This window comes from Tupaia chinensis, unplaced genomic scaffold, assembly GCF_000334495.1.
Source record: "Tupaia chinensis unplaced genomic scaffold, TupChi_1.0 Scaffold000287_1, whole genome shotgun sequence".
Lineage (NCBI taxonomy): Eukaryota > Metazoa > Chordata > Mammalia > Scandentia > Tupaiidae > Tupaia > Tupaia belangeri.
The window spans coordinates 1,400,798-1,426,974 of record NW_006159771.1 but is presented as its reverse complement, the minus strand read 5'-3'; the positions used below and the strand labels follow the sequence as shown (position 1 = coordinate 1,426,974).

Genomic DNA, 26,177 nt, shown 5'->3' with positions numbered 1-26,177 from the left:
TTAGCCGCTGCAGCTGCTGCTGCTGCTGCTGCTGTATCTGGGGAAGGATACCGCCCGTCAACCTCGGGAGCACCCGCTCCTCCAGGGTCAGCCCCAGCGGGCATGAGCACAGCCATCGAGGAGGCCTGTCTGGCTGGCTGCACATAGGAGGGGGACACCCCAAGTGTGTGCCCGTGCCTTGGCCACCAGAGGCTGGTCCGCCCTTGGTTTGAGGGCAAGAGCTCAGTTAGAGAGGGCTGACGAAGCTAAGGCACATGGGCCAGCAGGTGGAGTGACGGTTGGGGTGCTGGACTTCCACATGGCCAACTGCGGTTCAAGTCCTGGACAGTGTGGCTTGCTTTCTCACTTTTCCTCTCCCTGTCTCTCTCTGGTGAGTGTCAAGTTAGAAAACAGTAATAATGGCAAATAAAATTAAATAATTCTAACAAAAACAAAACCAAACAACCAGCAGAGGTGCAGCCCCTCAGAAGCCAGGTGGAAGCTCGCAGGTTCCAAAGCCTCCGAACACTGCGTGCTTTGTCCCTGGAGTGGTCAAAGTCTGGGTCCCAAGATGACGGGCGAGGTCTGCCTTCAGGATGAGGAGCAGGGGAGTGGAGAGTCCCGGCCAGCTCAGGAGAGGAGCTCAGGGCTCTCCTGCCAGGACAGACACTCGGCACATCCAGATTCTGAGTGCACCTGTGGCAGCGCCTGTGTGCCGTCCCCGTCCCTCCGCACAGCATTAGCCATGGGCTGGCTGACATCACGCCCACGTCCACCAGTGTACACTTGGCAATGCCGACCCGACAGGAGTCTGGGTTCACACACCAAGTTTCCTTGGGCATGCCGGGTATACACGCCATGCCTGGGATCCTGGCTGTGGAGGCTGGGAGTGGATTGTGGTGTGAAGGCCCTGTCTGGGTACCTGTTTCTCTCTGAGTCTCTCATGGAATAAACAAACTTGGGAAATATGGGAGGCACTCAGGTTTTCAAAATAAGCATGTCCCCAGGTTGGTTTCAGCATTCCGGAGCCTCAGAGCATCCATCTGCCTTCCTGCTTGGGTTATCTCACGGGCAACTCACTCTCACCCCCCAGCACCTAGCAGGTCCACAGCCAGATGCCTCGGGCCTGGCTGAGACAGCCGGACTCCCTGGAGATCACAGCAAGGGCCCGCCACGTCCTGCTTGTCCCAGACTTCTCAGGATGCCCACAGAGGGCAGGCACCACATGTCAGGAAGCCCCGGCAGCAGGACTCGGGGAGGCAGGCCGAGCTTGGGGACAGGGGAACCCAGTACCTGTTGCTGGTTTTGATGGTGCAACTTAATCAGGTGCTGCTGCTGCTGCTGCAGTTGTTGCTGCTGCTGCTGCACCACTGCCTGCTGCATGGCATTCTGCTGTGCCTGGAACTGCTGCTGCAGCTGCTGTTGCTGCTGCTGCTGCAGCGCCACCTGCTGGAGCTGCAGCTGGGCTGGAGAGGAGACCCTGCGTTCAGCCCACGCACACCCCCGTTTCTCCAAGGCTGGTAGCCCACAGCAAGGGGACCAATAGCAGGCAAAGGCCTTGCTGCCACCACCATTGTGCTCGGTAGGAGAGAGTCCGGGGGCCCACTGCCCAGGCTGCCCCCAGAACCTTGCCGTGCTGGGTGGGAGGCAGTCTGGTGCCCACTCCCCAGGCTGCCCCCAGAACCTTGCCGTGCTGGGTGGGAGGCAGTCTGGTGCCCACTCCCCAGGCTGCCCCCAGAACCTTGCCGTGCTGGGTGGGAGGCAGTCTGGTGCCCACTCCCCAGGCTGCCCCCAGAACCTTGCCGTGCTGGGTGGGAGGCAGTCTGGTGCCCACTCCCCAGGCTGCCCCCAGAACCTTGCCGTGCTGGGTGGGAGGCAGTCTGGTGCCCACTCCCCAGGCTGCCCCCAGAACCTTGCCGTGCTGGGTGGGAGGGAGTCCGGGGCCCACTGCCCAGGCTGCCCCCGGAATCCTGCTGTGCTGGGTGGGAGGGAGTCTGGGGGGGCCACTGCCCAGGTGCCCCCGGAACCCTGCTGTGCTGGGTGGGAGGGAGTCTGGGGCCCACTGCCCAGGCTGCCCCCAGAACCTTGCCGCGCTAGGGAGTCCGGGGCCCACTGCCCAGGCTGCTACAGGACAGACAGGACGGGGAGTGTCTGTGCTGGTGATGGCACTTACTGTCATGGCTTACTCTGTCACAATCAGAGAGAAAAGAAAAGGGCCTGGGCCAGGGCTAGCTCCATGGTCGGTGGTTAAAGAAACCAGATGCTGGGACCAGCAGTTAGCGTAATGGCTATGTTGCTGGACTCCAATGTAGTCGACTGTGGTTCGAGTCCCGGACCCGGTGGCTTAAACTTACGCCGGGTGCATGTGCGTGCGTGCCCAAGATCCCGAGAGGAGAATGGAGGAGAAGGGATTGCGGCGTGGCCATCCCCCCCCGGGGGGTGATGTCTTGCTTTCTGTCTCTTTGTCTTTCGGGCAAGTGCATGTGCCCTGCAGCAAAAAAACAAACACACACACACACACACACACACAAAAACTCTCCAAAAATAATAATAAATAAATAAATAAATAAAAGAAACCAGATGCTGGGACAGCAGATGGCACGATGGTCACGCCGCTGGACTCCCATGTAGTCGACTGCAGTCTGAATCCAGGCCCCGGTGGCTTAAACTCACACTGGGAGCGTGTGCGTGTGTGCCCAAAATCCCAAGAGGAGAATGGAGAAGGGACTGTGGCATGGCCGTCCCTGGGGGGTGATTTCTGGCTCGCTGTCTGTCTCTCCGATGAGCACATGCACCTACAGCAAAAATGTCTTAAAAAAAAAAAAAAGCCAGATCCCACATGACTGACCACAGTACAATCTTAACCCTAGTGGCTTAAAAAACACACTGGGCTTGTGTACAGGTGAGCCCAAACTCCTGATGGGACAGACAGAAGAAAAACTGTGGCATAACTATGCTCCACAGAGGGGTACCGTCTTCTCTCCATCAAACAAATGTGCCCTCTATGTTTTATTCATTCATTCACTTATTTATTTATTTATTTAGAGAGGTTTTTGCTATAGGGTGCGTGTGCTCGCCAGAAAGACAGAGAGCGAGAAATCACCCCCCTGGGGGGAATGCCATGTCGCTCGTAATCCCTTCTCCTCCATTCTCCTCTCGGGACCTTGGGCACGCACGCACATGCGCCTGGAGTGAGTTTAAGCCACCAGGTCTAGGACTCGAACCATGGTTGACTACGTGGGAGTTCAGCGACACAGCCATTATGCTAACTGCTGGTCCCATACGTGTTTTTGTTTGTTTGTTTGTTTTTAAAGAAAGAATAGAATAGAAAAGGGCCAACTAATTCCTTTGGGTGGACACGGGCCACCACTGATATGTCTTGTATCTCTGTGGATCTGCCTATTCAAGACATTTCTTTTCTTTTCTTTTCTTTTCTTTAGTTTTCGTGCCACAGTACACATGTGCTCACTGGAGACAGAGAGGGAAAGTAAGAAATCACCCCTTGGGGGATGGTCCCCTTTCTTCCACTCTCCTCTTGGGATTCTGGGCACACATACGGGCACCCAGTTTGATTTTCAAGCTGCCGGGTCTGGGACTCGAACTCCTGCTGGCGTGTGGGAATCTAGCACATTAATCACCATGTCACCTGCTGGCCCCTGGACATTTCCTACCAACGGCATCAGGAAACCTGTGCTCGGTGACGGGCTTCTTTCATTTCACCTGACTCTTACGAAGCACTGCGGTGGCACAGCTCAGCTCTGTTCGGGCCGTCTCCACGGCATGCTCTGCTGTGTGGGTTTCCCACGTTTTGTTTGTCCACCCAGCAGCTTCGAGACACTGGGCTGTCCCCGCTTTTCGGCTATTACAGATAACGCGGGTAAGAACAGTCACAAGGTTTTCTGGGGTAGTGTTTCTTTTGGAACTGTGAAAACGTCCTCAGGGTGATTTGTGGCGTTGGCTGCATAACCGGGACTCTCCTGTTAAGTCGTCTGCAGAGTCAGGACATAGTTTTCTGTTTTTCTATGCACAAATGCATCACGACTTTCCTGACAAGTCAATAAAACCCCTAACGGTGCATTTAAAATGGGTGAATTGTGGGCCAGCAGGTGGCATGGTGGTTAAGGGCACTGGACTTCCAAATGGCCGGCCACGGTTCAAGTCCTGGACTTGGCAGCTTGCTTTCTCACCTGCCCCGTCTCTGGTCAAATGAAATAACAATGATAAGTAAAATTAAATAATAATTCTTGAGACCACCAGGTGGCGTAATGGCTATGTCGCTGGACTCCCATGTGGTCGACTACAACAGTGAAGTTCAGCAATGTAACCAGTACCATAAAATAATTCTTAAAAAAAAAAAAAAAAGAGGGGGTGAACTGCATGCTAATGAGGACAATACCTTAAGAAAGCTGTGATTAGATACAGATTCCTGCGTACACTCTGCCTGGTCTCCCCCATGGTATCGTTTTTCTTGCCACAATCCACAGGCAGAACGTGTGCTCATGGTGTGGGCGCGTGTAACAAGTCCTGAGCGACCGTGTCACCTGGGCCAGCCTGGATCAGCTACTCCACGCACATCCCTCACGCTGCCACCTCCCATCAGCAACACAGCCCGCAGACCCTGGCAGCCACTGTGGTGTCCCCCATGTCTGTCTGTCTGTCTGTTCTTTTTAAAAGAGAAATCTTTTCTGCTGTAGTGCACATGCGCTCGCCAGAGACACAGAAAGCGAGAAATCACCCCTGAAGAGATGGCCACGCCGCAATCCCTTCTCCTCCGTTCTCCTCTCGGGATCTTGGGCACGCACGCACACGCGCCCGGCGTGAGTTTTAAGCTTCCGGGTCCAGTACTTGAACCACGGTCGATTCCATGGGAGCCCAGTGACATAACCATTATACCATCTGCTGGTCCCTCTTTCTTTCTTAAAAATATTTACCGGAGAATATCTGTACTCACCAGAGACAGGGAGAGAGGGAGAGGGAGAAAGCACCCCACAGTGGGTGTGGTCACGTAGCGATCCCCTCCACTGGGTGGAGCCCGGCCAGGACTCTGGCACGCAAGCACCTGCTGTTTCTCAAGTCACCAGGGCCCGGACTGGAACTGTGAGCCACATGGGATCTTGCTCCCTTCACCACGATGGGGCGAGCCCAGCAGTGATTTTTAAAGTTGGTTTTTACATGTGTGTGGTATAAAATTCACCGTAGAATAAAAAGTCTTGCTTCTAACCCTGTGCCAAAGGCTGGAGCCATAAGTCCGGTCCACAGCGCCAACACTTTCTGCTGACCTAGGTTACCAGGAGACTATCGCACCACCCCTGACCTGCCCCTTGAGGGCCCCTGGCAAAACTGATCCAGGCTCTGCCCTCATGGAGGCACAGGATGAAGACCAGCAACCTTGGGACCAGCAGTTAGCGTAACGGCTAAGTTGCTGGACTCCCATGTAGTCGACCGCGGTTTGAGTCCCAGACCCGGTGGCTTAAACTTACACCGGGCACGTGTGCGTGTGTGCCCAAGATCTAGAGAGGAGAATGGAGAAGTCTAGCCATCCCCCCCGGTGGTGATTTCTCGCTTTTTGTCTCTCTGTCTCTGTCTGTCTGGCGAGCACACGCGCCCTATAGCAAAAACCTCTCAAAAAAAAAAAAAAGAAGACGTCTGACCAGCAGCCTTAACCATGCAGTCCTATCTGGGGAAGGCGTCAGGAAAGAATATCGAATGCCCTTTGGTCACCATGCCCAGTAGATCAGGTAAGCAAGGGACCAAGGCAGGAAGGAAGGGTCTCTGACAGAGGCAGCAGCAGGCTGTAGAAACAGAGAACCCACTTCACCTTTCAGTGAGTGCCACACAGCAGACCAGTCCCTCGGGAGCTGAAAACAGGATGTGGGCCAAAGTCAGACTGGGGGGGGTGTGGGCAGGATCCCCAAGCCCCGAACTTTTTTTTTTTTTTTCGGGGGAGAGGTTTTTTTTTTTTTTTGCTATAGGGTACATGTGCTCGCCAGAGACAGACAGAGAGACAGAGAGACAGAAAGCAAGAAATCACCCCACCGGGGGGATGGCCACGCTGCAATCCCTTCCCCTCCATTCTCCTCTCAGGTTCTTGGGCACACATGCCCGGCGTTGAGTTTTAAGCCACCGGGTCCGGGACGCGAACTACAGTCGACTACGTGGGAGTCCAGCAACATAGCCATTACGCTAACTGCTGGTTCCCCACACTGAACTGACAAATGACTGCATGAATCAGTGTCTTAGAAGTAGATTACAAAGTGAACTATATGAGCAGTCTGTGTTGATACATTCTAACACCATTTCGTAAATATATAAGCTTATGAGAAAAAGAAACTCAACCAGGCCAGTCATGGTGGTACAGCAGCACTGCAACGGAACATGATGCTGAGGCCACTAGGAGGACCTGGGGTTGGAGTCCCACGTGCGTGCCCATGCTCTTGGCTGGCTGGAGCTCTGGATGGACCACCCAGCTGCGTGAAGGCCCCACTGGGATGTCTGCTTATACCTATACATCCTGCATGCATGCGTGGTGCTCATGGAAGAAATACAGTTCTTAAAAAGAACCTCGACCAGCGCGCGAGAGTGTCATGTACACACAACGCAGCCTTCAGAAGTCTGCCCCGTGTGTATCAGCTATGTCAATGAAAGAGGAGAAGGGAGGGCTACCAGCAGGTGCATAGATTAGGGCAGCTGCATCCCACATGGAGACAAGGTTCAAGACCCAGAGGCTGACGGAACACGCCAGGCGCATGGGCATGCATGCCTAGAATCCTGAGAACAGAACGGAGGAGTGTGGCCATCCTCCTGGGGGGTGATTTCTCACTTTCTCTCTCACTGAGTGGCCTCTCTGACGAGCACATGCACCCTATTAGCAAAAACCTCAAAAAATAAATAAATAAATGAATAAATAAATAAAAGAGTAGCGAAGGGAGCTGAAGCTGAAGTGCCAAGCAGAGACCGTCTCAGGGTGAAGGAATCAGTGAGGTGGTAGAAGTCATAAGAGGACGAAGCCTGAGAAGGGAGGGGTGGCTGAACATGGAGGGGGGCTCCGGAGCAGGAGGGTGGCCCCCAGAAGGGCCAGGTGGCACTCAAACAGGAACCCGGCTCAGGGGGTGGAGTCCAGCCCAGCGCTCGGCCTCGGCGACACTGCCCTCTTCACAGGGCTACTGTGAGGGGGAACATAGAACCCAAACAGCCTGCACACAGACGGCCGTGCGGCTCCATGTGTTACAGTCCACGCTGGGAACACGCAGCCGCCCTTCCAGGGTGAAGGGAGAAGCAGGCCACGAACACCCGTCCCACGGAGCAGCACTCAGCCGCCCAGACACCGACCGCTGTGCAGCCTGACGGCCCTCCAGGCCTCACACTGAGCCACGGGAGCCAGCCTCAAGAGTCGTGTACTGCGTGATCCAAGTACACACAGACGCCTGCAAAGCAACACAGCCACAGAGGCGGGGAGCGGGCCGGCAGTGTGGGTGGGGCTCGGGATGGGAAGACGTGCCGAACAGTTTGTCGGGGGTGCTGGAACCCGATTCCACAGCAGATAAAACCTGAGGAACGTACACGCTCCCACCTGCGCACACCCAGGACTGCACATAAACCCGACGAGGTCTGAGTACATAGAGACCTGGGCTGACGGTGCTGCCCAAGGGCACTTCTTTTTCTTTTATTTTTGGAGAGGTTTTCACTATAGGGCGCGTGTGCTCACCAGACAGAGAGAGACATAGAGACAGAAAGCAAGAAATCACCCCCTAGCGGGGATGGCCACGCTGCAATCCCTTCTCCTCCGTTCTCCTCTTAGGATCTTGGGCACGCACGCACACGCGCCTGGCGTGAGTTTTAAGCCTCCGGGTCTGGGAAGTGAACGGCGGTCGACTACAATGGGAGTCCAACAACATAGCCATTACCCTAACTGCTGGTTCCCCTTTTTCTGACGACACATTAAGATATCGCCTGAGTGTGGGTAAGGGGGGGGTGCTCGGGGACTCTGTGCTGTCCTATAACTTTCTGTGACTCCTAACTACTTCCAAAACACGCAGGTACAGAGGGGAATGCAGGGGCATGCATGTGCCCCGCACAGGATGAACAGTTTATGGGAATCGGAGCCACATCGAGACACGTGCAGGAGAGGAGGAGCAGAAGGTCTCTGCTCTGGTTTACCCAGAACCCTGACCAGGGTGGCTGCCTGGAGGCCACGTCCCACGGAGAAGTGCAGACAGAGAACCCCTTACAGAGGGAGGCCTGGTGGAGACGGGGCTGCGAGCCACAGCCTGGGACTACCCAAGGGCAAGAGGCTGCCCAGGAGGAAGGCCCCGAGATGTGGGCAGACCGTGGGTGGTGGCTGAGTAGCCCCGAGACACGGTTTCTGTTTCAGCAGCACAGCGTGACCTCTTGGCTGGGATCCCAGGCCGTTCCCCGCCTCCCACGAGCCCTCCCTTCCTGCAGAGGGCCAGGAGGAGGACTCGGGGTCACTTGACCCTTCCAGTAATTCAAAGAAGGCGTGAGCGTTCCCTCCCCACACGTGACAAACACAGAAACACAAAGCTGCCTGGAGCTTCTCTGCACCCCCCGACGCCGTCACGAGCAAAGGGATAGAGTGCACTGTCACCTGCGAACAAAGTGGCCCACCCAGGGCACGGGGTACTCACTCTGAGGAGTTGCTGTGGACACAACAGCCATGCCGTGAGGAGCCATCCCTGAGGTGCCGGGAGGCGGCTGCCCTGAGAGGGGCAGCGGCTGCCCCATGGCGCCAAGGCCACCCATCCCGCCCAAGGACTGTCCTGGGCCCCGAGGCGGCATGCCGATGCCGGCTGCTCCCGCGGCGGGTCCGCCGGTCAGGCTCTGCAGCGCATTCATAGGATCTGCTGGAACACAAGGGGGCACAGCATCTCAGGAACGGGGCGTGGACCGGAGGGTGAGGCTCTTGGGCAGATCTCCTGCTTTACGGGAATGACCCCCTCAAACTCCCGAATACTGAGGACCAGATTCCTAGAGGCTCCTTGATGCCAGGGCCTGGACTGGGAGTGCCCTAAGAGCAGAGACCGTGACCCCTCTGATGTCTGAGCTAAAGGCCGCAGGGCAGGGGGCAGCACGCCTCCTGGCTGTGTGCTGGGTGAGTGCACGGCTGGGACTTCCAGGCTGAGGAAGCACGCTGAGCCCTTCTACACAGCAAGCAGGAGGGAGGGTCCCTCACTGCCGAGCCTGGAGCCTGCCCCAGCCGCTGAGCCCGTGCAGGACCCCTGCTCGGCACAGGACACGCCCTGCTCAACAGACGGCCATCACTGCAGACTAGCTGAGGGGTGCAGCGGGGCTCCACAGAGTGGGGGGAAGGAAACACTGGCCGAGCCCAGCAGGCCAGCAGACGTGGCTTGGTGGGCAATGCTGTGACCGAGGACGAGGGGCCGGCGGTCTTGTCACAACGGTACAGACTCGCGGCAGACAGGCGTGACCCAGCAGGGCTGCCTGGCTGCAGGACGGGGTGGCACCCTAGAGCCCCTGCCCACTCCAGCACCTCCGAGCCCGGGCGCTCTCCTGGCCACATGCTGCTGAACGCCCTCTGCCATGGCTGGCAGGAATCAGGGCAGGGGCCGCCGGCTGGCGCGGTGGTGCTGGACTCCCACAGGGCCCACCACCGTTCTAGCCCCAGGCCTGCTATCTTGCTTTCTAACTTTCTCTCTCCCCGCCTCTCTCTGGTCAAATTAAAAATAATAATAATAAATAAAATTAAATACATAATAATTAAAATAAAGAATCAGTGTGGGGGCTGAGAGGCAGGGCACACCAGGTGGGGCAGTCACCATGGCCAGGGTGAGCACCGACATCGGTGTCCACGGCTCCACTGCTTGGGGCAGGACAGGTAAGCGTGCCGTCTGCGGTCCCGCGTGGCCAGCGTGGGTCTGCTCCACCCCTTCACTGGTGCTTAGTCAGCAGACACTGGGGCTGAACTGACCTCGACACTAAAAATTGAAGATTTCTGAACTTACCCAGAAATTTTGTAATTGAAAACAGTGAATTCACAGCTACTTCCTAAGAAATGCTACTACGGGGAACCAGCAGTTAGCGTAATGGCTGTTGCTGGACTCCCATGTAGCTGACCATGGCTCGCGTCCCGGACCCGGTGGCTTAAAACTCATGCTGGGCGCGTGTGTGTGCGTGCCCAAGATCCTGAGAGGAGAATGGAGGAGAAGGGATTGCGGCGTGGCCATCCCCCCTGGGGGTGATTTCTGGCTTTCTGTCTCTCTTTCTCTCTCTCTCTGGTGAGCGCACTCACCCTATAGCAAAAAAAAAAAACCTCTCCAAAAAAGAGAGAGAAAAAGGAAATGCTACTACAGGTTATTATACTGAATAACAGGTTTCTCACGGAGAGCTTAAAAATTTTAAATATTTTTTCCCCCGGAAAGATTTTATTTATTTATTTACGTATTTTAATTTGACCAGAAAGGGACAGAGAGAGAGAGAAAATGAAAAAGCAAGTTACCAGGTCTGGGACCTGAACCATGGTCAGCCATGTGGGAGTCCAGCATACTTAACCACCACAACATCCGCTGGCCCCCAAAATTTTAAATAGCTTTGTGAGTTTTTAACCATCCTTTTGTTGGGCAAAACCATACTTGAGGGAGGGAATCAGAACAGGGTCATGTGGCCTAGCTCTGCAGTCTGCAGGCAGCAAAGGTAGAGAGGCCGGCCCGGCTGCCGCTCTCTCCCCACCAGAGCTCTCTTCCTGAGCGTGTCCCCTCTTGGCAGCCCTTCCGCCCAGGCCCTGGAAGCACGCGCCATGTCTGCCACCCCAAGTCTGAGGCTGGGACAACTTTAGCTCAAAAAGAAAAATTCTTACCGCTGACAGATGCTTGAGACTTCTTGTTATCTATAGAAAAACACAAACAAAAAGCAAAACACAGCTTTATGTAAACACGTACTTCCACGGGTAAGTCAGTTTGTAGGCACTGTGCCCAGAGGTCGATTGCTAACACTGAACTGGCCCTGCCTAGAGACAAGGAAAGGCAGAGCTTGGAACTTTGAACCCTAAGCCCAAGGCGCTCTAGTACTCCCAGCAGCAGGGCAGGGCTTGGGGGCTCTGGGCCTTCTTCCCTCCCAGGTCCAGGATCCCGGTGCAGAGCAAGGAATAACAAGGGACCCTCAGGAGCCCACGATGAGCCGAGAGCGGCGCTGAGAACCGACCCTCCATTCCCGGTGCACTCCGGTGAGGAACGAGCTGTCCAAGCTGGCTGGAAGCCAGGTCTAGCTGGCCACGGGCCGGCAGGGAGCCTCCCCAACAGCTGGTGGTCCAGGGCCTCCCGCTCAGCCCCTCCCTGTGAACTCGGTGAGCAGAGCGCAAGGACTCCTTGCCAGGACGGACGGGGCCAGCACCCCGGCTCCTGCTTCCTCCTCTCGCCCTGCTCTTCCCAGGACCTTCCTGTCAATGCCCGGAAAGTGCCATCCAGGGACGTCACCTTGCTGTATGCTCTGGCAAAACGTTGGGGGACCAGCAGAGGGTGTAACGGCTACGTCGCTGGACTCCCACGTGGCCGACGGTAGTTTTTGAGTTCTGTGGCTTGAAACTCATACAAGAGCGTGTGCGCCCAAAATGGAGAATGGAGAAGGGACTGCGGTGTGGCCACTCCACCCGAGGGTGGTGATTTCTCACTTTCTGTCTCTCTGTCTTTCCAGTGAGTGCTAGCTCCTTAAAGCAAAAAATCTCTCAAAACGGACTGGCCCCACTGGGCTCCAGCCTTCTCAGTGGTTCCCTCTGCCCTTGACTGACACTGAAGCTGAAGCTGTAACTGCCTCTACAACCGTGTTCTCACTGTCCCCACACCGGGGAGGGCAGGGAGGACAGCGACAGGACTCGCCGAGCACGTGCTCTGAGGACAGGCTGGCGTCAGAGGAGCCCGTCTCTGGTGGCTACACCCGTGCAGTGGGCAGGAAGCACAGCCGCCACAAGGCAGGCTTCTCTTGCTGGCTGAGGCCATCAGGGACACTCAGTGTCCAGCGCTAAGACCACAGCCCTGGGATAGAGTGAGACCTCACTTCTGAAGAGCCAGGGCTCATCTTGGCCTGATGGACTATAGCAGGGCTCTCGGAATCGGAGGCACGCCGTGGGGTGAGGAGACCCTCACCTGGCAGGGAGCCGGGGCGGGACTTGGGAAGCCACCCTCAGAAGCTTCCAGTGTGATGGGAATGCACGTTTAGGTCAGGCCTCCAGGTGTCAATAAAACCAACGATTAGGAAAGAAGGTTCCAGCTCTGGGCTGGGCTAACCTGCTTATTTAAGAACCGCCCAGAGGGGAAACTGACAGTCCTGTAAAAAGGGAAATTAAACAGTCCAGCGAACGCAGTAGCGCCTCTGAGGCCAGCGCGGCCGTAACGCCAGAATCAGCATTTTGGAGGCCGAGGCTCCGGGAGGGTGGGGAACGCAGGACCAGCAGGCGCGGGTGGAGGCAGGTGCCCGACTCAGGGCTGCAGCCCACCCAGAAAGCTTCGGCTAGGGAGCTGGGCGGCCTCTGTAGCTGTCACAACCACCCAGAGTGGGGAGTGGGGACATCTTACTTACGAATGTCTCGGAAGTGGATGATGAGCCTGGCCACGAGAGAAAGGTATTCGTCCTAAAAGTAAAAACGGGAGTAATTTCATTCCAGAGGAAGAAGTGCAGCCATGGGACACCGCTGCCCACCCCCTCCACTGCCAGGCCACCGAGGAGAGGCTCTTCTAAAAGGCTCCCAGGCAAGACTGCAAGTCTCGGATGCCCAGCCACGCCAGCTGGTGAAGGGCACGGGGACACAGCCGGGAAGGCACGGGCGCCCTGGAGTACCGCTCCTCTGAGGGGCTGGGGGCTATCTCATGTCCCCCTCTAGGCGTCACAGAGGGGACAGCTGGGCCCAGAGGGAGTGACGAGCTGGCCTGTCACAAAGCCTATCCGCAGCAGGGTCAGGCCACCCCGGCCTCTGCCGTGAGCGCATGGAAGCGCTTTTGTTTCTGACGCCCTGCTGTTCTTTTTTCTTCCTGATGACATGGCATAGATGCGCAAGCCCAGACAGCATCGATGTGAAAGCCCCGACGCTGTGCCCCTGCCTGCGTCCCGGGAATCCGTGACCATCGGAATTTACTGCACAGGCGAGGAGGGCGTGGAGCCACTCCACGGCGGCAGGTGGGCAAAGAGCCGTCTGGCTGGCTGCTGTCTCTCACCTGGCCAGCAGGGCTTGCCTACCACCAACTGTCTCTGCGCCCACGGCCCTCGCTCCTGGGGGTTCCGGGAAACCACAACTGGGAGCTGTGGCCGGCGAAGGCCGGTCTCGATTAGAATCTTATTTGATGGAGGCATCCTTCCCCCGTCAGCATGCCCACCCTTGGGTAAGGCAGCCCAGACAGGGTAGTCGCACTCTGCCCTTCTGTGACTGGCAAGATGGTGGGGAAAGGGAAAGCAAAAGCGGAGTATAGTAATATACATTCTCGGGACCAGCAGTTAGCGTAATGGTTATGTCGCTGGACTCCCACGTAGTCGACCGTGGTTCAAGTCCCAGACCCAGTGGCTTAAACTCATGCCGGGTGCGTGTGCGTGCGTGCCCAAGATCCCGAGAGGAGAATGGAGAAGGGACTGTGGTGTGGCCATCCCCCCTGGGGGGGTGATTTTCTGCTTTCTGTCTCTCTGTCTCTCTCTGTCTGTCTGGCGAGCACATGCGCCCTATAGCTAAAACCTCTCCCAAAAAAAGAAAAAAAAAAGAATACTGAATTTTAAAGATAATGTTGGGACCAGCAGTTAGCATAATGGCTATGTCGCTGGACTCCCACGTAGTCGACCGTGGTTTGTGTCCTGGACCCGGGGGCTTAAAACTCACGCCAGGTGCGTGTGTGTGCATGCCCAAGATCCCAAGAGGAGAATGGAGAAGGGATTACGGTATGGCCATCCCCTCTGGGGGGAGGGGGTTGATTTCTCGCTTTCTGTCTGTCTCTCTCTGTCTGGCTAGCGTACCCACCCAATAGCAAAAACCTTTCCAAAAAAAAAAAAAGTAATATATATTCTCTTCCCTTAAGAAATCGGACAGAAGGCACGTGTGCTTGCCAGAGAAAAGAGAGCTAGAGCAGAGAAAGCACGCCCCCAGTGGGATGGTCACATTGCAACGCCTTCTTCTCCTCTCTCCCTCCTTTGGGGATCGTGGGCGCTCACGCACACATGCCCGGCGTGTTTTTTGAGCAGACAGGTCCAAGATTTGAACCGCAAAACTGGCCATGTGGGATCCAGTGCCTTCACCACCACGCCACGTGCTGGTCTCCCCCGCTTTTAAAAATCATAGCAAACACAAGGAGTGTGAAATGGCATCTTGCTGTGGTTTTGATGTGCAATTCCTTAATGACCAGTCATACTGACCATCTTCCCCGTGTCGACTGGCCTTCTGTATATTTGGAAAAATGTCTGTTCAAGTTCATTACCCATTTCCTAACTTAGAAAAAAATGAGTACTAAATCCTAATCAGATACATACTTTGCAAATATTTCCTCTGTGAGTTAACTTCTCACTCTCTTGACAGTGTCTTGTGATGCACAATTGTAAACTTACACAATGTGAATTTCATCTACATTTTTATTTTTATTTATTATTTATTTTTTGAGAGGTTTTTGCTATAGGGCACGTGCGCTCGCCAGACAGAGACAGAGAATGGGAGAAATCACCCCCCAAGGGGGATGGCCACGCTGCAATCCCTTCTCCTCCATTCTCCTCTCGGGATCTTGGGCACGCACGCACTCGCGCCCGGCCTGAGTTTAAGCCGCCGGGTCCGGGACTCGAACCACAGTCGACTACATGGGAGTTCAGCGGCATAGCCATTACGGTAACTGCTGGTCCTGAATTCATCTACATTTTAAAAAAGGAATTATTTATTTCCATTTGTTATTTTTTTTTTTAATCTGACCAGACAGACAGAGACACAGAGAGAACGGGAAAACGAGAAAGCAAGCTGCCAGATCTGAGACTCAAACTTCAGTCAAGCAGGTGGGAACCCAGAGCCTTTAACCACCATGCCACCTGCTGGCCCCTCATCTACGTGTTTATTGTTTGAGCTTTGTGGTGTCATATCTCAGAAATCTTCGATTATTCCAAGGTCAGAAGATTTATGCTCATTTTCTCTTACGGACGCCATAGTTTCAGTCCTCCAGTTAAGACTGCTGACCCGTTTTAAGTTAATTTTTGTATATGGTGTGACATGAAGGGCAGAACCCCTTCATATTTTGTTTGTGGCTTCCAGTTACCCCAGGACATTTGCTGAAAGGGCTATTCCTCTGCACTCAATTCTTCTGATGACTCAGGGACAAAGTTACTAAATAAAATCAACTGACAGGAATTCTGAAGCTTTCCTTCTGGACTCCCGGTTCTACAGCACCGGTCTGCAGGCCTGCCCTTCCGCCACCACCACACGGTCTGTTACCGGCTGACTCTCTAGTACATTGTGAAATTGGGAATGTGAGCCTTCAGGTTTTTTCCCCAGATGGTTTTGGCTATTCTGGGTCTTTTGCATTTCCTTAGGCGCAGTCTTGTCAGTTTCTACAAAGTCTGTGTGAAAGTCTTCCCAATATATGTAGAATTGTATCGAATCCCAGGGCAGGCGCTCCCTAAGACCTTTGATGAGTATTACGTTGTGATTCACATATTTTGTTTTTGGGATTTTGGGGAGAGGAATTTTTTTTTTTTTTTTTAAGTTTTTGCCAAAATACTATCTGGGATGTACTCACCAAAGAGAGAGGGAAAGTGAGGAATTACCCCATGGGGGATGGCCATAACACAGTCCCTTCTCCTCCATTTTCTTTTAGGGATTTTGGGCACACAGACACACACAGGGCCAGTGTGATTTTTCAAGCCACCAGGTCCAGACTTGAACTGTGGTTAGCCATGTGGGGATCCAGTTCCTTAACCACCATGCCACCTGCTGGCCTCACGATTCATGTTTTTTTTTTTTTAAAGGTTTTTGCTATAGGGCGCGTGCGCTCGCCAGAGAGAGACATAGGGACAGAAAGCGAGAAATCACTCCCCAGGGGGGATGGTCACGCTACAATCCCTTCTCCTCCATTCTCCTCTCGGGATCTTGGGCACACACGCACACGCGCCCGGCGTGAGTTTGAAGCCACCGGGTCCGGGACGCGAACCGCGGTCGACTACGTGGGAGTCCAGCGACACAGCCATTACGCTAACTGCTGGTTCCCATGATTCATGTATTTTAACTGTTTATAAATGATCATTTTTTAAAACATCTAGAAAGTGAATAATAATGGAGAAAATACCAACAGGTTCTTTTTTTTTTTTTTTGAGAGGTTTTCGCTATAGGGCACATGCGCTCGCCAGACAGACAGAGAGAGACATAGAGACAGAAAGTGAGAAATCACCCCCAAGGGGGGATGGCCACGCCACAATCCCTTCTCCTCCGTTCTCCTCTCGGGATCTTGGGCACGCATGCACACGAGCCCGGCCTTAGTTTAAGTCACTGGGTCCGGGACGCGAACTGCGGTCAACTACGTGGGAATCCAGCGACACAGCCATTACGCTAACTGCTGGTTCCCCCAACAGGTTCTTTATCCAGCCTGAATTTTTTTCTTTAAAGAGAGATTTTTACTATAGGGTGTGTGTGCTCTCCAGACAGACAGAGACATAGAGACAGAAAGCAAGAAATCACCCCCCAGGGGGGATGGTCACGCCGCAATCCCTTCTCCTCCATTCTCCTCTCAGGATCTTGGGCACACACACACACATACACACCTGGCATTGAGTTTTAGGCTGCCAGGTCCAGGACTCAAACCATGGCTGACTACGTAGAAGTCCAGTGCCGTAACCATGACGCCATCTGCTGGTCCCTCCAGTTTGAATTTAAAAATTAAGTTGGAGCCAGCAGATGGCACAGTGTTGACATCATCAGATTCCCACATGGCCAGCTCCAGTTTGAGTCCCAGACCCAGTTGCGTCAAATTCACGCCAGGCCCATGTGTGTGCGTGCCCAAGATCCCAGGAGGGCACTGGAGGAGAAGGGACTGTGGCATGGCCTTCCCCACTAGCAGGTGACTTCTCACTTTGCCTCTCATTGTCCCTGTCTTTCTCTGATAAACACACAAGGCAAAATCTTCTAAATAAAAAACCAAACAAACAAAAAATAACAATAAAGTCAACAGGTCAGCCCAGTGGCCTGATGGTTAAAGAAGTTGGACTGCACGTAGCTGATCTTATGGTTCAAATCCTGGCCCTGATGGCTTGAAAAAAAAAATCAGGTGTGAGTGAATGCATGCTTAAAACCCTGAAAGGAAAGAAATGGTGGGGAAGAGACTGTGATGTGACCATTCTCCATGGAGGGTGGTTTCTCGCCCTCCCTATCTCTCTAAGTCAGGGCATGCATTCTCTGGCAAATTAAAAAAAAAAATTTTGACAAAAAGGGAAGGTAGGGAAAAGGGAAGGTGGGAGGGGTGGCGGGAGGAAAGCTAGCCCCAGGTTTCCTCCGACTTGCCCTGCGCCTTGGTTTCATCACAGGGAAAATGGGGGAAACGTCCCAAGGATGAGACAATGTTTATACATCCTCCCCTCGGTGCCCCAGTGCATGCAGAACGCGATACTGAGAGCCAAACACTAGCACTAAACGAGGCTCGTGAACAGGCGTGTTTGCTCAGGGCGGTTCGGGAGCCCTGACAGCCACACATTCAGACACAGCAGAGCCGGGGAGCTCCGCCGACTGCTGAGAACAGCGGGCCTTTGTTCTGTGCTAGTCCCGCTGGCACGGCCCGGCATATCTCGGGAGTGGTTAATATAATGCCAGTCTTCCAGCCGACATCTCCTCAGACACACACTGCTATTTTTCAGCTCTGAGACTTGGTGCTTCCCATGCCTGAACTCTTGGGCAAGTAACTGCCCTCGATTAAGCAGGAACAGCAGAAGAAGTATTCAGATTTGGTCAGAAGCCCAACCGTGGGCTTATAGATCTCCTAAAAAGCATGAAAGTAGGAAAGTGCCTCCTTTTTTTTTTTTTTGAGATTTATTTAATTGTATTATTATTAAATTTTTAAAATTTTTGCTATAGAGCACATGAGCTCACCAGACACACACACACACAGAGAAAGCCGCCAGGCCCACGACTCAAACCCTGGCCGGCCATATGGGAGTCCAGCACCTCAGCCACCACGCCACCTGCTGGCTGTGAAAGCGTCTTTGTTTATCACATGGAGTTGGCACCCTCCTCCCTGCTGGGTCCGACACTGTCCTCAGCGGAACGCTCGCCTACCTACCCCAGCTGGCCGGCTGCTCAGCTGGGCCGTCCTCTCTGTTTAGTCCCAGGGAGGCCTCCCCAGTTCTGATGCTCTCAGTCCCCCGGCTCCTGAGTGTCGCTCTGACTCCCACTCAGGGATCGGTTCTGCACCCGTTTATTCAGTCATTTATAAAAGGAAGCTGACATGATTTGGGTGTCTTCTCTACTTCCCTGACCTGCTGGGATCTGGGGCACAGCATGTACATACCCAGCATATTCTTCAACCTGCCAGCGCCAGGATTTGAACTACAGTCAGACATGTGGGATACAGCTCCTTGAACCACCAGGCTATGGGGCCGGCCCCGTAAAGGTTCACTTAAAAATGACCAAGTAAGCAAAGATCCTGGTATCTGCCCAGTTCTCATAAGCATCTCTACACAGGTGCCAAGAGAGAGGGGCCAGGCCCCCTGACTGCCTTCTCTTCAGTGGGTGCCTGAACTTCCAGATGGCTGGCTGAGTGTATGGAGTTGCCATGTTCACTGTCACCCCCTCCCCCAGCTTGGCTGTTTCTCTTTTTTTCCTAAGGGAGAAAGGCGTCCCACCCAGAGGAATCAAGGTCTTACGAAATTGCGCTGGGTGTTTAGACGCTTCTTTGGTGGATGGGAGTCGGGAAGAGACGGGGCCAGAGTGTGAGCTGTCACCAGATCCCCCTGAGCCACAACCCAGCTCTACCTCTAGCCAGTCTCGTGTCACGCTGGGCAGGCCGATGAGCCTGTGTGTGCCCGGGTGTCCTGGCTGTAACCCGGACAGAGAGGCACTGTGCTTACTTCGTGTTGCCAAGCGAGCAAACAAGCTCACACGTGGAGCACACGTGTGACGACGACCTTGAAGGGACGTCGCTTTAGAGTGTGTAAACAGGGCCAGGAGCCAGCCAAGGACAGTGTGGGAGGGCTTCCACTCGGGGTGCTAATACCCAGTGTGGGGACATGAGCCTGTTCCAGACACTTTGGGGGATTCCTTTAGACAAGGACACGCACAGCTCTCCTTGCCCTGGGTGCCGGGCAGCCTGAGGCCCCTTCGTGCCTCAGTTTCCTGCGGGGCAGGTACCCTGAGACCAAGGAAGGACCCTTCTCTCCTCCACGGCCCAGGACCTCTCTGACCCTCCTGGAGACCACGAACGTGAAGAAATCCGCTTCCCCCTCCTCTTTCCTACCCTACTTGTTATTTCCTAAGTGTTCTAACAGCGCCTCAGACAGCAGGGCCAGGTAACAGAAATGCCTGGGCTGCCGTGACCTGCAGAGTCCCCCCACGGTCCCACCTGCTGGGGACAATCCTCCCTACGCTAATGAGCAAATGCATCCATGTGGAGCTTAAGCAATAAGGCAGAAGGACGGATACCAAATAACAGTGTTGAGTAAGATATCTGTCTCTCAAAACACAGGAAATTCCCAACACGGCACGCACAAACACTCCTCTTCCAATTAGTCGGGGCCTCTTCTCGGAGTCAGAGATTTAGAACCGGCCTGATCAAAGGAAACGGACTAGAACCCTCACAGCTCAGCACGTGGGCTGCGGGAATTCGGAGGCGAAGGCAGGGCACTGCAATGTTAAGGGGCTGCCGTGCCACGAGATGCCCCCTCCGGGATGGAAGGCTTCTTCCTCAGCTGCTGGGACAGTCTCTGTGGTAGCCAGGCATCAAGGTGGCCCCTCAACACTCCGGGGCCTCCCTGTACACACAGGCCACTGCCCACACCCAAGGGTGGAGGTGATTCCCTTCCCGGATCTGCACTGGCCTCAGGATCGGCAGGGCCCCCCCCCTCCCCTCTGCCATGCCGGAAGGAATCGGGCTGCGTTGCTGGGGACACCACGTGGGCACGCTCAAGTGCAGACACGTAGGTGAAGCCTTTATGGACAGCCCAGCCCCTGCCCACGGCTGAGTAAATGCAGCCACCTGAGAAGTCTCGAGTGAGACCCGCAGAACACAGCCAGGCAATCCCAAAGACCCCAACTGAGTCACAGAATCAGGAGAAACGAGAAGTCACTGTGGGCCCACCCACAGTGGCGCACACAGAGTGCCACCACCGAAGGGGCTGGAAGCTGCACGGTAGACACAGTTTGGTTTCCCAGGCCCACCTTAACATGCTGGGCAGGAGGGCATGCACCTGTAACGCCACCTGATTAGGAGGGGGGCAGGAGGTTTGTGACATGGTGAGACCCTGTTAAAAACACCTTCTAGGGCCAGCCAGAGGCATGGTAGTTAAGGAAGCTAGGTTCCCATATAACCAACCAGGTTGGAGTCTCAGACCTGGTGGCCTGAAAATCACACCGTGTGCGCACGCATGCACGCAGACACATGCACCAGAGATCCTCAGAAGGGAATCGAGGAGAAGGGGTTCAGGTGTGGCCATCTTGCTTGGGGGGTGATTTCTCACTTCCCCTTTCTCTGTCTCTGGCAAGCACCCCATGGTAAAAACCTAAAAGAAAAGGACAAAGAGAGCCAGCCGGCGGTGTGGCTGGATCCCACATGGTCGAATGTGCAGTTCGCGTCCCACACATGGCAGCTCAGGGACACGAGGAGAAAAGGCACTGCAATGCAGCCATTCCTCCTGGGGGGTGACTTCGCGTCTCTTCCCTCTCCCTACTCCACCCCAAAGAGTGCACACACCCTACAGCAAAGCTAAAAACAATCAAAAAACAAACAAAAAACTGGGCAGAGGATCTGACACTTCTCCAGAGAAATGCACAGATGGCCAATAAGCACATAAAGAGATGCTCAGCACTGTCGGTCACCAGGCACGCGCAAGGAGAGCCACAATACACGCCTCTTCACGCGCACGAAGGCTGCAGCCGAGAGACCGTACCGAGCGCTGGCAAGGTCGGACAGGCAGGAACCTCGTAGGCGCCTGCAGGAATTTAAGACAGCATGGCTGCTTTGGCAGTCCCTGCACAGGTTAAATACAGAGTTGTCCTAGGAGCTGGCAACCACCCTGAGGGGTACACTCGAGAGCAACGAAAACATCAGTCCACACGGGACCTGCACGTGAACGAGCACAGCAGCATTATTCCGAACCGCCCCGAAGTGGAAACCACCCAAATGTCCATCAGATAATGGACGTATAAACGGTGACATGCCCGTGGGCCCTCTTAGGCCCACTGGTGGCACAGTGGTAGAAGCGGCTGGATCCCACATGGCCAGTTTGAGCCCTGGGCCTGGCAGCTTGAAAAACTTGCTGGATGCGTGTGCACATGGGAGACTGTGGCGTGGCCATCCACCCTGGAGGGGCTTTTTCACTTCCCCTCTCTGTCTCTCTCCAGCAAGAGCATGTGCCCTATCGCAAAGAACTACCAACAGTAACAACAAAAGTGATATATCCACTGACAAATGAACAGCAATAAAAAGGAATAAAGTACATACTACAGTATAGCACATGTATGACCCTTAAAAACACCAGGCTAAGTGGAAGCAGCCAGTTGTAAAAAACACGTATTGTGGGACCAGCAGTTAGTATAATGGCTATGTCGCTGGACTCCCATGTAGTTGACTGAGGTTCGAGTCCCGGACCCGGTGGTTGTCCAGGACTCAGAGTTAAGGGAAATGGGGCGTGATTGTTAATGGGCACGCAGTTTCTATGAGAAAATGCCCTGAATCAGGTTATGGCAATGGTTGTGTAACTCTGTGACTATGCTACAGACCACTGAATTGTACACCTTGAACATGTACACTGTGCAGTATATGAATTAGACCTCGATAAAGCTCTTTAAAGGAGTGAAGGCAGGGACCGGCGGATGGCGAAGTGGTTATGACACTGGACTCCCATGCAGTCACCTGCAGTTCGAATCCCAGACCTAGCAATTTAAGACTCATCTCGTGGGACCAGCAGGTGGTATGGTGGTTAAAGTGCTGGACATTCCCACATGGCTGACCACGGTTTGAGTCCCGAACCTGGTGGCTTGCTTTCTCACTTTCCCTCTCTCACTCACTCTGGTCAATTTAAAAAATAAATGAATAAATAAAATTAATTAATTAAATAATTTTAAAAACTAAAAAAAAAAAAAACCTCATCTTACCCGGGGTATGGGTATTCATGCCCAAAATCCCGAGAGGAGAATGGAGAAGGGATTGTAGCATGGCCATCCCCCCGGGGGGTTATTTCACTTTCTGCCTGTTTTTCTCAAGCACACATGCCCTACAGCAAAAATATCTCCAAGAAAAAAGAGAAAGAAAAAGCTTATGACACTTATTTACAGCCCAGAGCGCACCCCATACCACCATAGTACATGTGCTCTTGGGGCCGTTCCTTACACTTACACGTGCTCACAAACACACATGCATTCTTCTCATTCCAACCTCACTTCATTCCCGCCATTCTGCTTCATTTCTCCTAAGACGGCTCCAACCCCCGCAGGGTGTGGGTTAAAGGAGGTGGTCACATCAAGCTCAGGGCGACATCTGGCCCTTGGCGAGCGCCTGTGCAGCAGAAAGCTCTCCTCTCCACCCCACCTGTGCTACCCAAGGCCTCGACCTCGACCTCGACCTCGACACACACTACCTTTCTCCCTAACAAATGACGGGAACCACCTGGGCCCACGGCTCAGGGCCCTGCGGGGCTCAGGTGAGGCCCTCCAGGAAGGACATGGTACGAACAGAGCCCATTCTCACTCACAGCACTGCTCTCTTCGCAGGAACACCGGGGCCTGAGCGAACAACCCCCTGCAGGATCTGTGGGGGCTGACTGCAGATGGATGGGGCCAGCGGCTGGGCCTGGGTCCTCGGTGACTGCCTCAGGCCCTGCCTGTCCATGGATACACAGAGCACTGCGGGCAAAGCCAGCTGAGCCCAGGGTCAGTCAGTGAGTGACCCTGCGGCACTTCCCTCCCTGGGCCTCTCTGCTGGGGGCGGGGCTCCGCCTGCCAGGGCCTTACCCGGGTCTTGGCCTTCAGGAACACATGGCTCTCCATGTCCTTGCTAGATTTACTGTGGGCCACGCCAGCTTTCCTCATGGCATCCTCGCTGAAACACAAAAGGAGAAGAGACGTTGACACGCTGAGTCCGGCAGGGCTGTGCAGCAGCTGCGCCGGGTGGACAAGGCGCGGGCCCCGCACGCCAGCCTGGCTGAGGCCGGGGAGAGGCCTGCAGGGAGGGACATTCAGCAGATGGCAAGGACAGGCAGCTGAGCAAGAGAGCAAGCAGCCCGGGCCCTGAGGAGGAAGAGCAGGAAAGGTGGTCAGCACGACGCAGAGGGAGCCCCGGCAGGAGGGGTGGGGGGCCGCTTCTACGGACGCTCACAGCCAGCACAGCACCAAGCGTACGTCACCCCACCGGGTGGCCGGCCACCACCATTTCTGGCCTCTGGGGGGTCTGGGTCCCCATCTCCTGTGCTCTCATTTCTGTCATCTCTCAGTTCTCCCCCAAGACAAGGACATCTATCAATATGCGGGGCAGTGCAGATTTTCCTAGTGGGACCAGAGACAAGCCTCAACCTCGACAGCTCCTAGCTGAGGTCAGGAGACAGACGATACAAATGCGAAAAGTATCTTTAAAAACACATTTGGTGGAGGGACAGCAGTTAGCGTAATGGCTATGTCGCTGGATTCCCATGTAGTCGACCACGGTTCACATCCCAGACCCAGTGGCTTAAACTCACACCGGGCACGTGTGCATGCGTGCCCAAGATCCCGAGAGGATTGCAGCGTGGCCATCCCCCCTGGGGGGTGATTTATCACTTTCTGTCTGTCTCTGTCTGTCTGGCGAGCGCATGTGCCCTATAGCAAAAAAAAAAAAAGAAAGAAAGAAAGAAAAAAAAAATACATTTGGTGGAGCCAGCAGGTAGCATAGTGGTTGAGGTGCTGGACTCGCACAAGGCCGACCATGGTTCGAGTACCAGACCTGGCAGCTTGCTTTTTCACTTTCTCTGTCTCGTTCTCTCTCTCTCTCTCTGGTGAGCACACATGCCTTATAGCACATTTTAAGAATAATAATAAATACAGTTAAATAAATAATGCTTTAAAAATAAAAAAGAAAGAAAAAGAAACCACACACATTTGCCGATACAGGTAAGATACAGGTAAAACACGAGGTGGAATCCTACAAAGGTTTGCTCCCATTGACGCTCCACAGGGCCACAGCGCCGTCCACACCAGCTAAGCCTGAGCTGCCCTGAAAGGTAGCACACGTGGTCCCCCACAGAGCAGAGAGGTGTGCATCTGTTAGTAGGAAGGGGTGCGACAGGTTGGGCCTCGAGGCCAGCCTGTGTCTCCCAGGGGACAGGCTGCTCTGGCCTGCTGGGGGCCAGCTTCTTCCCGTAGGCTGGGTCTCCTCCCTGCCACTGGGCTTGCTGACTATCGGGCTGTGCGGCCTCGCCTCTGAGGGAACTGAGCAAGCCCCGTCCAGCTGGTGCTGGGAAGCATTCGGCCTACCCCAACACAACAGAGCAAGGCCGGGCACTGGAGCGACGCCCGTGGGCAGCAGCGCCACGTGGGTGACCCCTAAGGAATCGGAGCGAGGGCTGGGTGTGGAGAGCTGTCCAGAGCTGTCTTCATGAGAAGGGCAGAATGACGCAGCCCATCACACCCCCAGATTCTTCACTCGACCAGCACATCTGGAGCTCTGAGGCCGGAGCTGAGGCGAGGAGGCAGCGACAGCTTCCCGCTCACGGGCATCATGGGCTGAAGGGACGGTCACCAGGCCGTCAGCCTCAAGGGTGAGCCGGGCACGGCCCTGGGTGCACTAGGACGCCAGAGCAGACCTGGGCGCTGGGGCTGAGCCTGGCCTGGGACAGGTGCTGCACATCTGGAGCCCAAGACGGCAGCTGACAGGCTGTGGACGTCACTGAGCATCTATGCCGGGAGAAGCGACCGGGCAGACTTACTTCCAGCAGGCTCTGCCCCACCACATGAAGAGACTGGGAGCTCCTGGGTTCTCGCCAGGAGCTGAGGACCTCCAGGGGCCCAAGAGAGAGCAGCCGGAACGGCAGGAGCACACTGGCTGGCCACGTGGGACAGCGAGGAGGCTGCTGGGAGGAGAGCAGGGGGGCTGTGGGTGGCAGGTGCAGCCAGGAGCCAAGGGGTGAGCGGACAGGAAGGGCGGGGGGAGACTGAGCATGAGGTGCGGTTGCCCAGGGGCAGTGGTCTGGGGCTCTGCCGGCTCCTGAAGCAGTCCTCCGAGCTGTCCGCTGGCCACTTCTCACGGGTCAGCAGACAACAGGCCCCAGAGTCGCTGCACGCCCTGCACGCTGCAAAGGCTCCAGGCATGTGCACAGAGACCTACAGCCTGCTTCGAGGCGGCGGGACAACTGGGCCTGCGAAGCGTGCCTGAAGAACCAAGGACAGAATGGTAGCAGAGGTCAGGGTTGGGCTGGAGGGCGAGCTCTGCCCCATCCCTGCCAGGGTGAGAGTCGCAGGTGACGGGGCGGCACAGACACCGACTGCTGGTGACTCAGACTGAGGGCAGGGACCACACCGGAGGGCACAGACACACACAAGCTCGCACACACCCCCAGCAACAGGAAGCCGGCCAAGGGCGAGCGGCCAGTTCTGCCCCGGGCGGAAGGGCTGCAGGTATGGAGCTGGAGCCGAGGAGGACGGCGCTTGGGGAGGCGGATGTCCGTGTCACTCGCGTGTCCCCTCCGTGGTACCCGCCCATGTCTGCTGGCTGAAGAACCACCCCTCCCCCAGCACTGTTTTCAGGTCTGGGAGCCGTATATTTGAAAATGACTTTTACTGTTTCTGGTCTGAAGGTCATAAAGTAGAAGGTGAGCGAAAAGGAAGGCAGGCGTTCTGCCTCCCTGAGCACCCCGCTTCCCGGCAGGGCCGGCTCTCCCCTCCGGCGCACGTGGCGCTGCTCGGCGGGGCTGGTCCTGGGTGCTGTCTGATGGGGCGCATCCCTTTCACTCCCTTCTCCCAAAAACAAACCTGTCCGGCGACCGGCACTAGACGAGGGCAAATAAACACGAGCCATTGTGCAAGGAGACAGCACCCGTACAGCGCGGACGGTGAC

The 26,177-nt window shown here is 55.1% G+C and overlaps 1 protein-coding gene across 1 annotated transcript in view; it reads right to left on the bottom strand.

Moving 5' to 3' along the window:
- MED15 (mediator complex subunit 15) overlaps positions 1-26,177 on the bottom strand; it is a gene marked incomplete in the record, with an annotated part of 93,357 nt that overhangs the window by 39,829 nt on the left and 27,351 nt on the right. Inside the window, 6 exon segments of the mRNA XM_014588575.2 lie at positions 1-37; positions 1,273-1,445; positions 8,625-8,837; positions 10,811-10,840; positions 12,526-12,577; positions 23,105-23,192. The exon segment at positions 1-37 is cut by the window's left edge and continues 311 nt beyond it. Coding sequence (XP_014444061.1) covers positions 1-37; positions 1,273-1,445; positions 8,625-8,837; positions 10,811-10,840; positions 12,526-12,577; positions 23,105-23,192 — 593 coding nt within the window.